General features: G+C 39.0%; 1 protein-coding gene across 3 annotated transcripts in view; it reads right to left on the bottom strand.

Moving 5' to 3' along the window:
- LOC308250192 (uncharacterized protein) overlaps positions 1-13384 on the bottom strand; it is a 75660-nt gene that overhangs the window by 40922 nt on the left and 21354 nt on the right. For 2 of the 3 annotated variants that reach the window (XM_080672558.1, XM_080672559.1), the window contains exons 2-4: positions 12804-12930; positions 12548-12599; positions 35-3520 (exon numbers count right to left, since the gene is read on the bottom strand). In XM_080672558.1, coding sequence (XP_080528684.1) covers positions 2194-3520; positions 12548-12599; positions 12804-12930 — 1506 coding nt within the window. In that variant the 3' untranslated portion in view covers positions 35-2193. Of the gene's footprint in view, positions 1-34; positions 3521-12547; positions 12600-12803; positions 12931-13384 lie in introns of those variants that run through there. The other variant, XR_013960830.1, reaches the window with a different exon arrangement.

The raw sequence follows: 13384 nt of genomic DNA, 5'->3' as shown, positions 1-13384 counted from the left end.
TATTTGACAAAAAATGCACATACGTGTTTTTTTTAAAAAAATTTTATTGATTAATCACATAAAATTCAAACATAACTGAAAACATACTGAGGGGTTACACTCAGCTTCAAGTAACAGAAAACACCCAGTCTTCCTGACAGAAGGAAGGGGCATATTCTTACATGGAAGGACTGGGTCAAGGCAGCCACTGCACATGCCACAGAGAAACAAGCACCCATATCATTCTTTTTGACTGCACCAATGTAGACAGCATGGTGAATCAGGAAAACATACTAACACAATTAACAGCATAAAGCTGTTTCCTATACAAATTAGAGCTTATATGGATATAACCCAAAGAGGGAAATCATAGAATACTCACAAGCATGAAAGGCTGAAATAGGTCAGTGGAAAATGACACCTCTAAGAAAATAAAAATCAAACAATTGGTAGTTTGGAAAATACTCTTGATGGAAAAAGATTCTAAAATTTTAGCTAGGAAATGGTGTATCATAGCACCTGGTTATCTGTCTCTCTCCCTGTATGGTGGCTCTCCAATATCTAATGCCATTTTTGCTTCTGCCTTCCAAGTCTCATGCAAGTGAGATTACTGGTAAATTCTACTGCGGAATCATAGTGGAAATAAATTCTGGAAAATCTAGTTCTTAATGTTACCCACAGAGGGCATATCTCCAACTCTAGAGATTTTGTCCTTTATCACAGGTCTCTCTTTTTATATAAAAATTTATTCAACATATGCCAGTCAAGACAAAAATAAAAAGGACAAAATATGGAAAATAATTCACACAACAATATATTCTTTCACAAACTTTACATAAAGATTTACCCCACTGATATTGTAAGGAAAATGGAAAAAGGTTCTTATACCCATCACCCCCAAAAAGGGAGTAAGGAAGGAAGAATGCATATAATGGACTATAGATACCCATGGACTGTCACAAGGTTATTAGGTAAATCCCAAGTTACAAAAAACTGTCTTTTTTTTGTTTTCAAATATGTATTTGAAATATACATATATTTGAAATATAAGTTTCAAATATATCTATATCTACATCTGTATCTATAGATAGGGTCCCCCCGAAATATATACAGAGTTTGAATGATTATAAAGTCAGTTTTCAACATACAGTTCATTTTCAAAATGTAACAGAATCTACAGAAATGAATCCTTTTTTTTGTCAATGCCTGTTTTCAAACTGATGAACAGCATTGCTGATAATGTGAAGCAATGGAATCATAAACATCAAGAATCATTTCATTCAGTATTTGTGTGCCCTCAATTTGTGTTGCTGGTTTTTTACTGTAAACTTATAAAAAAAAGTCTAGTGGATAAATTTTATTTACTCAAAGCTTAATCTGGTTTCACCTATTATTTCAAATCACTTAAAACTGAAAAGGAGTGAAAATTGAGTTATTAGCTGTTAAATGTCCCCCCCCCAAAAAATGTATACATACTTTGAATAATTATAAAGGCAGTGTTTGTACTTCAATTGCATTTTCAAACTTCTAGTAAAACTTCCAGTAGCATTTTAGCATGTATTTACTTTATTCAAAGCTTAGTCTGGCTAAAAAGAAACATCAACTGAGCTATCAGCTGTTAAAGTGTGGATAAGTTTTTGGGATGCCATGTATTTGTTGTTGTTGAAATCTAGTTCTCCACTGTTTTTTTAGAGAAAGTGGAAGGGAAGGAGGGAAGAGGGAGGGGAGAGGGAGAGAGAAAGAGAAAGAGAGAGGAACATCCATGTGAGATGTTGATTGGTTGCCCTGTGCATATGCCCTAACTGGGGCCAGGAATGGAACCCATGACCCTTTGGTGCATGGGCCAATGGCTCTAACCACTTAGGCACACTGGCCAGGGCAACAAGCAAGACATTTTTCTGTGAATAACTTGGTTGAGAACTGAGTTGTTCAAGATGGAAGACATTCAAGAACCAAAGTTTGACTGTATATGGTTACTCTCCACTGTGCACTCACAATCTGTGATTTTCAAAGGGGTTTGTTACAAAGGCTTTTCCATATTACTTATATTCATAGGGTTTTTGTATAGTATGAGTTTATTCCCATCTGGTGAGAAATTGTGTTCTGTGTAGGTTTTACCACATTGCTTACATTCATAGGGTCTCTCCAGTTTGAAATCTTTCATGTCTTTGATATAAACTAAGGCGAGTGAATGCTTTCCCACATTCCTTACATTTATAAGGTGTTATTGCAAGTATGTATTTTTGTGTGTCTTTGAAGGGATTTGTGAGAAACGTAGGCTTTACCACAATGTTTACACATATAAGGTTTCTCTCCTGAGTGAGTTCTTTCATGTGTTTGTACGGAACGATAAGATTTGAAGACCTTTCCACACTCCTTACATTCATAGTGTTTCTCTGCAGTGTGTGTTCTTTCATGTATTCGAAGATTACTCAGATACTTGAGTGCTTTACCACATTTTGTACACGCATAGCGCTTCTCTCCAGTGTGAGATATTTCATGTATTTGTAAGGAACTGTAATAGCTGAAGGTTTTTCCACATTCCTTACATTCATAGCGTTTGCATCCAGGGTGAGAAATTTGGTGTGTTTGTAAATAACTAAAAGATTTGAAGACTTTCCCACATTCCTTACATTCATAAGGTTCCTCTCCTGTGTGAATATTTTCATGTGATTTTAAGTAACGGGGTGATCTGAAGGCTTTTCCACAATTCTTACATTCATAGGGTTTCTCAGCACTGTGAGTTTTTTCATGTTTTCGAAGATAACTGATATCGCTGAATGCTTTACTACATTTTTTACACTCATAGGGTTTCTCTCCAGTGTGAGACCTTTCATGTGTTTGTAAGGACCTAGAATATCTGAATGCTTTTCCACATTCCTTACATACATAGGGTTTCTCTCCTGTGTGAGTCCATTTGTGTGGTAGTAAAGAACTGCAAGATCTGAAAGCCTTTCCACATTCTTTACATTCATAGGGCTTTTCTGCAGTGTGCGTTCTTTCATGTATTTGAAGATTACTAAAATATTTGAATGCTTTACTACATATTTTACATACATGTAGTTTTTCTTTAGTATGACTTCTTTCATGGCTTTGAAAACTTTGATAATTTCTGAGGGCTTTTCCACTGTGTCTACACTGATAAGGCTTCTCTCCAGGGTGCTTTCTCTCACAAATTTGAAATGAAGTTGAAGAACTAAAGATTTTCCCACATTCCTTACTTTCATAGGTTTTTTCTCCATTGTGAGTTCCTTTATGATTTTCAAAACACTGAAGATAACTGAAGGCTTTCCCACATACGTTACATTTATATGGCTTCTCTTTACACTTCTGATACTCAGAGGGCTTGTGTCCAGCATGACATCTGACGTGCCTATTATGGGATGAATGATGCATAAAGCCGTTCCCACAAGCACTGTATAAGCATGGTTTCACTCCAGAAAGAGTTTTCTTGTTTAGACTGCGGTTTGGACTAAGGCTGAAGTTTTCTCCACATTGACTACCATTTTCCCCTTCACTGAGTCTTTCTAACATAAGACTTCTGTAAAAAAACAAGCAAATTATTAATGATCTTTAATTTCTGAATATTACTGGAATATTTGAACATTTTTGTGATTTATAGCATAAGTGTAGATTTTCTGCCTTGTGTACATTGTTTGAAATTTAATACACTGAAAGCTCTGGAGACAGCTTCACCCTTGCTATTATCAATTCAGTGATACTCAGAGGCAGGTTTAAGATGACATTCTAGTTTGCTGCTGAACTTACCCCCTCCCAATACACCGAATGTGCACCTATATTTAAAGCAGTGATTTCTCCTGAGAGACAACTGTGAGTCAACTGAACTACTTCTGCACAACAAGCAAGAGAGAAAGACCACAAAGAGGAAGTTGGAAACCACAAGAGCTCTCCAGGAGCTGAGGGCAAAATCCGGAATTAAAGCAACTGGTGAGCATCACTAGATATGTTTCCTTAGCATGTGGATGGTGGGTGAGAGCCATCCAGGTTTTCTGGCCAACCTGCAGGGCGTGGTAGCATGTCCTCAGTTACCCTTCGGAGATCCAGCAGAAACAGGAGGGCACCATAGCTTACATACAAGGGGATCCTTCCACTGGGAAAATTGATTCAGCAAGTATAGGAAGGTGCTGCTTTGTACACCCACTTTACTGCATGTACAAGCAGGCCCCCCCCACCTAGAGAGAGGGCAGAGCCAACTAAATGCTGTGGTACTTGCCAGCAGGACTACCCTGTCCAGAGAAAGTGCAAAGACAGCAGGGCACTACTGTATGCTCACATAAGGTTGCCCCTCCTGCAGAAAGTGTGGCGCTAGCAAAATGCTGCACTGCCCACATGCAGAACTGCCACTCCAGAGAAAGTGCAGAGATAGTAGGTACAGCTGTGCATGCACATGGGACTGTCCTGAGAGAAGTGCAGAGCTAGCAAAACTTTGCAATATCCACATGCAGGGTTGCCACTTGCAGAGAGTGAGTGGGGTACTGCTTGCACGTGCAGGGATATCCCACCAAGACTGTGTACAGAATTCACAACAAGTGACTGTGTGCATATGCAAGGCTGCTCCACCCAGAGGTAGCAGGGCATTGAAATGCAGGCCTGCATAGTGGGCCTGCCCAAACCCTGCTTTGACAGAGGACAAGTAGAGCAACAGGGCACACACGTATGGCTAGCCATGTAGAGTGAGTGGGGCACAGCTGAGTGCACAAGGAGTTGTAATGCCCAGAGAGGGAGCAAAACTAGCAAAGTGGAGCTGTGTGCACACAGCAGGCTTACTCAACCTGGAGAGGGGGGAAGCTGGTGGGGAGACACAATCATATGAAGCAGGCCCACCACACCCTGCTGATATCAGACAGTAAAGCAAAAGATTAAGCCAAGAGCACACAAAGAAGCCCTACCAGAATTAGAAGAGAAAGGCAGAATGCACACACAAGGCTGTCCCACCTGGAACCCACTCTTTCAGGCCAGGTGACACAAGGCAGTATATGCACCCACCTCAACTAAAACCAGCAAAAACTACTTGACACACAGTCTACACAGAGACCACTTTTTAAGACTAGGAGAGAGTGCTATTATACCCAACTCAGAAACAAACACAGAGAGTCAACTAAAATGGGAAGACAGAAGAATATGGCCCAAATGAAGGAACAACAATAAAATTCCAGAGAAAAGTCCTAATGAAATGGAGATAATTTGCCTAATAAAGAATTCAATGAAACAGTCATAAGGATGCTTAATAAACTTCTGAGTAGAATAGAGGAACTTAGCACTCCAAGAACGAGACAGAAAAAGTAATAAAGAGCCAAGCGGAGATAAGGAATACAATAACTAAAATGAAGTATACATTACAAGGAATTGACAGCAGATTAGTTAATACAAACAATAGAGTACCAACCTGGAAAACAAAATAGTGGAAATTACCCAATCAAAACAACAAAATAAAAAAAAATTTTTTAAATAAGGATAATATCAAGAGAGCTCTGGGATAACATCAACAGCCCTAATATTTGCATTATAGGTATTTCAGAAGGAGAAGAGAGAGAGAAAGGGGCAAAAAGAATATTTGTAGAAATAATGGCTAAAAACTTTCCTAACCTAGGAAAGGAAACAGACATTCAGGTCCAGAAAACACAGAGAGTTCCAAACAATATGAAGCTAAGAGACCCTAACCAAGACAAATTGTAATTAAAACAGTAAGTATCTATATACACTGAGTGGCCAGATTATTATAATCTCTGAACACATAATAATCTGGCCACTCAGTGTATTTGTATCTCAAATGGGTACCAAAAGTATTCTAGACTTTTGCTGGAGATCAACCACCTATTTGCCCTGAGCTTTCTACCAGCCAGTGCAAAGGAGAAACTGATCAGGTGCACGATTTATAGTATCTTTGATATCAAGTAAATGAGGTACTCAAGAGAAGTACACTGAGTGGTCAGATTACTATGCGTTCAGAGATCATAATAATCTGGCCACTCAGTGTATATAAAAGCCTAAGTGACCGTTACGACCAAAAGATGGGAACGACCGGTCGACCAGTCGCTATGACGCACACTGACCACCAGGGGGCAGATGCTCAGCGCAGGAGCTGCCCCCTGGTGGTCAGTGCACTCCCACAGCCAGCCGCTCCCCCCACAGCCAGCCAACCTCCCACAGTCCCTCCCCCTGCATTGGCCAGCCAGCCAACCTCCCACGGTCCCTCCCCCTGGTGGGCCAACCTCCCGCAGTCCTTCCCCACAGCCAGCCAGCCAACCTCCCATGGTCCCTTCCCCCAGCCAGTCCCTCCCCCCAGTCAGCTGGCCCTGATCTGCCCCGATTAGGGCTAGCTGGCCAACCTCTGCCGGTCCCTCCCCCTGGATGAAAGGCCACGATCGGCCCTGATCACCAGCCAGGCCTAGGGACCCCACCCATGCATGAATTCATACCTCTAGTTAAAGATATAATCTTAAAGGGAGCAAGAATGAAACAAGTCACATACAAGTGATAGCCTATAAGGCTATCAACTGATTTCTTAGAAGCAACTTTACAGGCCAGAAGGAAGTGGCAGGAAATTATTAAAGTGTTGAAAGAAAGAAATCTACAACCTAGAATACTATATCCAGCAAGGCTATCATTCAGAATTGAGGAAGAGATGAGTTTCCCAGACAAAAACAAAAGAATCACATGATTTCGCTCATATGTGGAATCTAACAAAAAAAATAAACTAACGTAATAGAAACAGATTCATAGAGACAGAGACAGACTGACAGCTGTCAGAGAGGAGGGGGATTGGGGAGTGAGTAGATGAGTGAATGAAAAAGGTAAAGGGATTAAATAAAAAACAAAAATATATCTCACAGACATGGAAAGGGGCATGGGGGAGAGGGGTAGAAGAGGGCAAAGGGATGATAAATGGAAATAGAAGGAGACCTGACCTGGAGTGGTGAACACATAATACAATATCAGATGATGTATTATAGAATTGTACACTAAAACCTAAATAATTTTATTAATCAATGTCATTTAAAATAAATTCCATTTAAAAAAATAAAATAAAAAGGAGTTCACAACCACTAAACCAGCCTTAAAAGAAATGTTAAAAGGTATTCTTTATACAGAAAAAACAAAGGACATAACCAAAGAAATATATAGGAAAGAAAACAATCTCACTAGTAAAGGCAAATAAATAATAATCACAGTAAATCAATCACTTAAAAACTAATATGAAAGTTAAAAGATAATAGTAGCAAAATTAACTTATAATAAATAATCAGGAGATACACAAAAAGGTAAAACATGACATCAAAAATATGAAGAGTGGGAGAAGGAAGTAAAAAAGTAGTGCTTTAGAATGCAGTTGAATTTAAATGCCTACCAGCTTAAAATAGACTGCTATAAATATAGATGAATATATATGTAAACCTTATGTCAACCATAAGCAAAAAACATGTAAAAAATGAGAAAGGAATCTAATTAAAACACTAAAGAAAACACAGATTAAAAAACTAAAGACATAAAAGCATAGAACAGACTGTGGAATCTCAAGAGAGGCAGGGTGGGTGTATGGGTAGGAAGAACTTATATGCATATATGTATAATCCATGGACACAGTGTGGTGGAGGCCTGGGGTGGGGGATGGGTACGGGCTAGAAGAGATCAATGGGGAAAAAAGAGAGACATCTGTAATACTTTCAACAATAAAGATACATTAAAAAATTTTTTTAGAGATATAGCATAGCAGAATAGACAAAAAGCTGACTACCTGTATGCTTGCTTACAGGACACTCATTTTAAATTGAAAGACACACAGACTGAAAGTGAAGGAATGGAAAAAGATTTTTCAGGTAACTGGAAACGAAAAGAAAGCTGGGGTAGCAATATTCAGATCAGACAAAATAGACTTTTTTTAAAAAAAATATATTTTTATTGGTTTTAGACAGGAAGGGAGAGGGAGAGAACCATTGATCGGCTGCCTCCTGCACGCCCCCTACTGGGGATCGAGCCTGCAACCTGGGCATGTGCCCTGACCGGGAATCAAACCGTGACCTCCTGGCTCATAGGTTGATGCTCAACTATTGAGCCATACCAGGTGGGCTCTCCCAAACATTTTAAAGAAGAATTAGTAACTATCCTCAAACTACCCCCAAAAAATTGAAGAAGGAATGCTTCCAAACTCATTCTATGAAGTCATTATTACTACAATACCAAAACTAGACAGACACTACAAAACAAAGAATTACAGGCCAATATCCTTGGATAAATATAGATGCCAACATTCTCAACAAAATACTAACAAACCAAATTCAACAGTACATTAAAAGGATTATACACATTATCAGGTGGGTATTATTCCTGCAAAGGAGGTTCACCATCTGCAAAACAATGTGGTTCATCACATCAACAAAACCAAGGGGAAAAAAAATCATATGATTATATCAATAGATGAAAAAAAAGCAGTTGATAAAAACCAATATCTACTTATGATAAAAATTCTAAACGAAGTGGGTATAGAAAGAACTTACCTCAACTTGGTAAAGGCTAAACATCACAAGTCCACAGCTAACATCATACTCAATGGTGAAAAACTAAAGGCTTTTCCTCTAAGATCAGGAATAAGACAGGGATGCCTGCTCTCACCACTATTATGCAATATAGTATCAGAAGTCCTCAGTAACCAGTAAGACAAGAAAAACAAATAAAAGGCATCCACAATTGGAAAAGAGTTTGCCGACCACTGACCTAGATTCTCAATTCCAATAATTACAGGCTGTTGTTGTTCCTTGTGATTAAGCCCCTATCCAGTGGTCGGCAAACTCATTAGTCAACAGAGCGGCAAACCGCGGCTCACAAGCCACTGTTTGCTGACCATTGATCTATACTAATAATCTATACTAATAATAGCCTAGGGCCATCATGACCAGATAGACGACTGGTCACCAGGAAGTGCATGGAGCACCTCTGGGTCCTACCCCCGCAGCCCACAGGCTCCTGTCACAGCAAGGCTGGCAGCCCGGTGGGCGGGGCGAGGCAGGCGCAGAGAGTAGGGCCTGGCTGCCAGGCGCCAGGGCTAGTGAGCATGCAGGCCAAAGACAGACAGCAGGGCCTGGCTGCCAGGCGCTGTGGCAAGTGAGCGAGCAGGCCTGCAGACAGATAGCAGGGCCTGCCAGCCACAGAGCACTGGCAGTCCTGCCTCTGCGCATGAGCTGCAGAGGAAACACCTTTTCTGACTACTCACTGGCTAAGCTCCCTGTACACCACTTGCAGTGTTCTTGGTAACTTGGGTAATAAGAATCCAAGAAGGTGATCTAAGGTTTTTCCACCTCACTCCAGAGGAAAAAACGAAGGTCCACTACTGGAGGGGCTAAGAAATGTCATATCCTGCCCTAGCCGGTTTGGCTCAGTGGATAGAGCCTCGGCCTGCTGACCGCAGGGTCTGGGTTCGATTCTGGTCAAGGGCATGTACCTAGGTTGCAGGCTTCTCCCTGGCCGGGGCCCAGGTCAGGGCTCATGCAGGAGGCAACCAACCCAAGTATCCCTCTCACATTGATGTTTCTCTCTCTGTATTTCCCTCTCTCTTTCACACTCTCTAAAAATCAATGGAAAATATCCTCAGGTGAGGATAAAAAAAAAAGAAAGAAAGAAATGTCATATCCTATGCAAGAGACATCTTGAAAATGCCTAAAGAAAGTTATCATTTTTTTGTGGTGAAAGTACTGGAGTCTGTGTTGATGGAAATACCTTGGTGGCTGCGGCGGCCGGCAGTGGCAGCAGCAGCGGCGTGATGGGGGTGGTGCCTTCCCCTGATCAGCCTGGTCACCTCCTGCAGAGGGAGGCCAGACTGCGGCTTAGGCCCACTCGGGCCTAAGCCGTCAGTAGGACATCCCCTGAGGGCTCCCGGATTGCAGAGGGTGCAGGTCAAGCTGAGGGACTCCCCTCCCATGCACAAATTTCGTGCACGGGGCCTCTAGTATATGTATAAAACCCTAAAAATCTACAAAAAATTAATAGAAAAAAACAAATAGAACAGCAAAATACAAAATACACATAAATTTGTCACATTCCTATATACCAGCCGTGGGCAAACTACAGCCCACGGGCCGGATCCGGCTGTTCTATCTGGTTCTCTTGCTCTCCCCTCCGCTCCTTTACTTTGAATTTATATTAGTTCACACAAACACTCCATCCATGCTTTTGTTCCGGCCCTCCGGTCCAGTTTAAGAACCCATTGTGGCCCTCGAGTCAAAAAGTTTGCCCACCCCTGCTATATACTAATAGCAAATAATCAGAAGAAGAAATTAAGAAAGCAATCACATTTACAACTGGATAAAAAAAAAATACCTAGAAATAAATTTAACAAACGAGGTAAAATAACTGTACTCAAAAAATTATAAGACATTGAAGAAAGAAATAGAAGAAAATACAAATAAATGGAAGCATATACTGTGCTCATGGATCTGAAGGATTATTATCATTAAAATGACCATACTACCCAAAGCAAACTACAGATTCAATGCAATCCCTATCAAAATACCAATGACATTTTTCACAGAACTAGATCAAACAATCCGAAAATATATATGGAACCAGAAATATTGAGAAAGAAGCAAATTGAGAAAGCAATCTTAAGAAAGAAGAACAAAGCTGGAATTCTCACACTCCCTGATTTGAAACTACATTATAAGGTTATAGAAATCAAAATAGCATGGTACTGGTGTAAAAACAGACACATAGATCAATGTAACAGAATAGAGCCCAGAAATAATCTCTAGATTCTATGGTCACCTAATCTATGACAAAGGAGGCAAGATTACAGAACAGATTAACAACAGTCTCTTCAACAAACGGTGTTGGAAAACTGGATACATGCAAAAAAAAAGAAAAAAGAAACCAGACCCCTCTCTTAGACCAGATACAATAAAAATCAATTAAAGATTTAAATTTAAGGCCTGAAATAAAACTCCTAGAAGAAAACATAGGTAGTAAATTATTTGACATCAGTCTGAGTAACATCTTTATGGCTATGTCCCCTCAAATAATGAAAACAAAAGCAAAAGTAAATGGGACTTCCTCAAACTAAAAAGCTTCTGCACAGTGAGGAAAACCGTCAACAAAACAAAACAAAAAACAACCTACTGAATGGGAGAATATATTCACAAATAACATATCCAATTAGGTTGATTTCCAAAACATAAGGAACTCATATAACTCACTAACAAAAAAATCAACTATCTGATAAAAAATTGGGCAGAGATTGCTTCTCAGCCTTTTGGCTAATATCAAGTATAGAGATCTGCTCTTGTCAGTGTAACATTTGATACATGCTCTATTTGAGGACATCATATTAAGTGGATTTTTAGAACAGGGAGATGGACTAGGAGCTTGCTCTGTGCATGCTATGCATGGACCCGTTACTACAGTATCTTCAGGAACAGTGCACTCCTTTAGGGACCAAAAAAATAAAAGGGGGGTAGAGAGTGGGACAGAGGACATCTCCACAAAAAAAGACATAGAAATAGCCAACAGACATATGAAAAGATGGTCAACATCACTAATCAACAAGGAAATGCATATCAAAACCACAATGAGATACCATCTTGCACTAGTCAGAATGGCTATTATCAAAAAAATGAACAAATAACGTGTTGGCAAGGATGTAGAGAAAAGAGAACTCTTGTGCACTATTGGTGGGTTTGCAAACTGGTGCATGCAGCCACTATGTAAAACAGTATGGAGAAATTCCACTTCTAGATATTTATCTAAATGAAACAAAAACACTACTTTGAAGAGGTATATATACACCCCTATATTTAATGCAGCATTCTTTACAATAGCCAAGATAGATTTTATATACATGTGTGTGTATATACAGTATATATACTATTTGTGTGTGTGTATTTATACATATGTATATATATATTGTGTATATAGAATAGAATAGAATAGAATAGAATAGAATAGAATAGAATAGAATATTACTTGGCTATTTAAAAAATTAATCTTGCCATTTTCAACAACATAGCTGGACCTAAAGGGTATTATGCTGAGTGAAACAAGTCAGACAAACACCATATGGTTTCACTTATATGTGGAATCTATAAAAACAAAACAAGTAAAGAAAAACATAAACAGACTCATAGAAACAGAGATCAAAGGGATGATTATCAGAGGGGAGGAAGTAGGGGGAATGAGTGAAAAAGGTAGTCAGGAATAGGGTGATAAATTTAATGGTGAAAGATAATTACTAGAATTAGTAGGAGATTGCATTATAAGATATAAAAATGTTAAATTACTATAATGTCACCCGAATATAGATAATATAACATATATAACATGTATACTAACTATAAACTTAAAATATAGCAAAAAAGTGATATTCATGTATAGTATTTATTAATGCTGCTTCCATATAAACTAGTTTGCAAACACTGAATATTTATGTCATCTGTAAGAAAGTAATTTGTTAATTTTTTTGAGACAAAATTTGAAGCAAGGGTTGCTTTGTTTGCTTCTTTTGAAAATTTTGTAGCCTAACAGGTTTCTCATGTGAGGTAGTGCTTTCTGTTGTGTGACTCACTTTTGTTTTCTTCCCTGGTTTTCTTCAATGTCATGATCTTCCCATTTTTTACCTAAAGAAGCAGACCCAGAAAATTGGTTTCAATGTATTAGAAATTGTACAAAAATTATTAGATTCTATTTCTATGATGAGTTGTGACCATGCTCAATTTATTTACCAATGTCCTCCCTTTTCATATTAACATCTTAGGACAATGTTGATGGTAAGAAATACTTGTTCTCTAATTGACTAAGTGAAGGAAAGTCACCATCCATACCTAAGAAGGCCAAGTTCCCGAAGGTTTCCCTCATCACATCTCTGTAGAGTTTCTTCTGTGAAGGATCCAGTAAGGCCCACTCCTCCTGGGTGAAGTTCACAGCCACATCTTCAAAGGCCACCGAGTCCTAAAACATCCCCAATATGTGTCCATTAGGATGAGTGAGACTGAAGCACTGAACACTCAGACTCCATTTATAGGAAGGTTATTTATGATTCTCCCATTTCCAAACACTTCATCTATGACTCTATCATCAAAAACTTACTCTCTATCCCCACACTCACTTCCTTATAAATTTAACACCATCATAAACACATGGAAATTATCAATATATTTTTACTGTAACCACATTACATCTTTTTTAAATGGCAGGGTTCGGATACTTTGGGGAAACGACAAAAATACTATACAAATTAAACAAATATTATCATTTTCAGACCATCAATATCTTGTAAAACAATTCTTTCATCTTTTTTTATTCACCATTTATAGGACTCCATAAAACAAGGTCACATCTGCATGAGGTTCAGTAGAAGAACTGGAAACTTTTTCTTCTACTCCTATTACCAAAACCAGAGTCC

Source organism: Plecotus auritus (assembly GCF_963455305.1).
Source record: "Plecotus auritus genome assembly, chromosome: 6".
Lineage (NCBI taxonomy): Eukaryota > Metazoa > Chordata > Mammalia > Chiroptera > Vespertilionidae > Plecotus > Plecotus auritus.
This window is presented reverse-complemented; position numbering and strand designations above follow the sequence as displayed.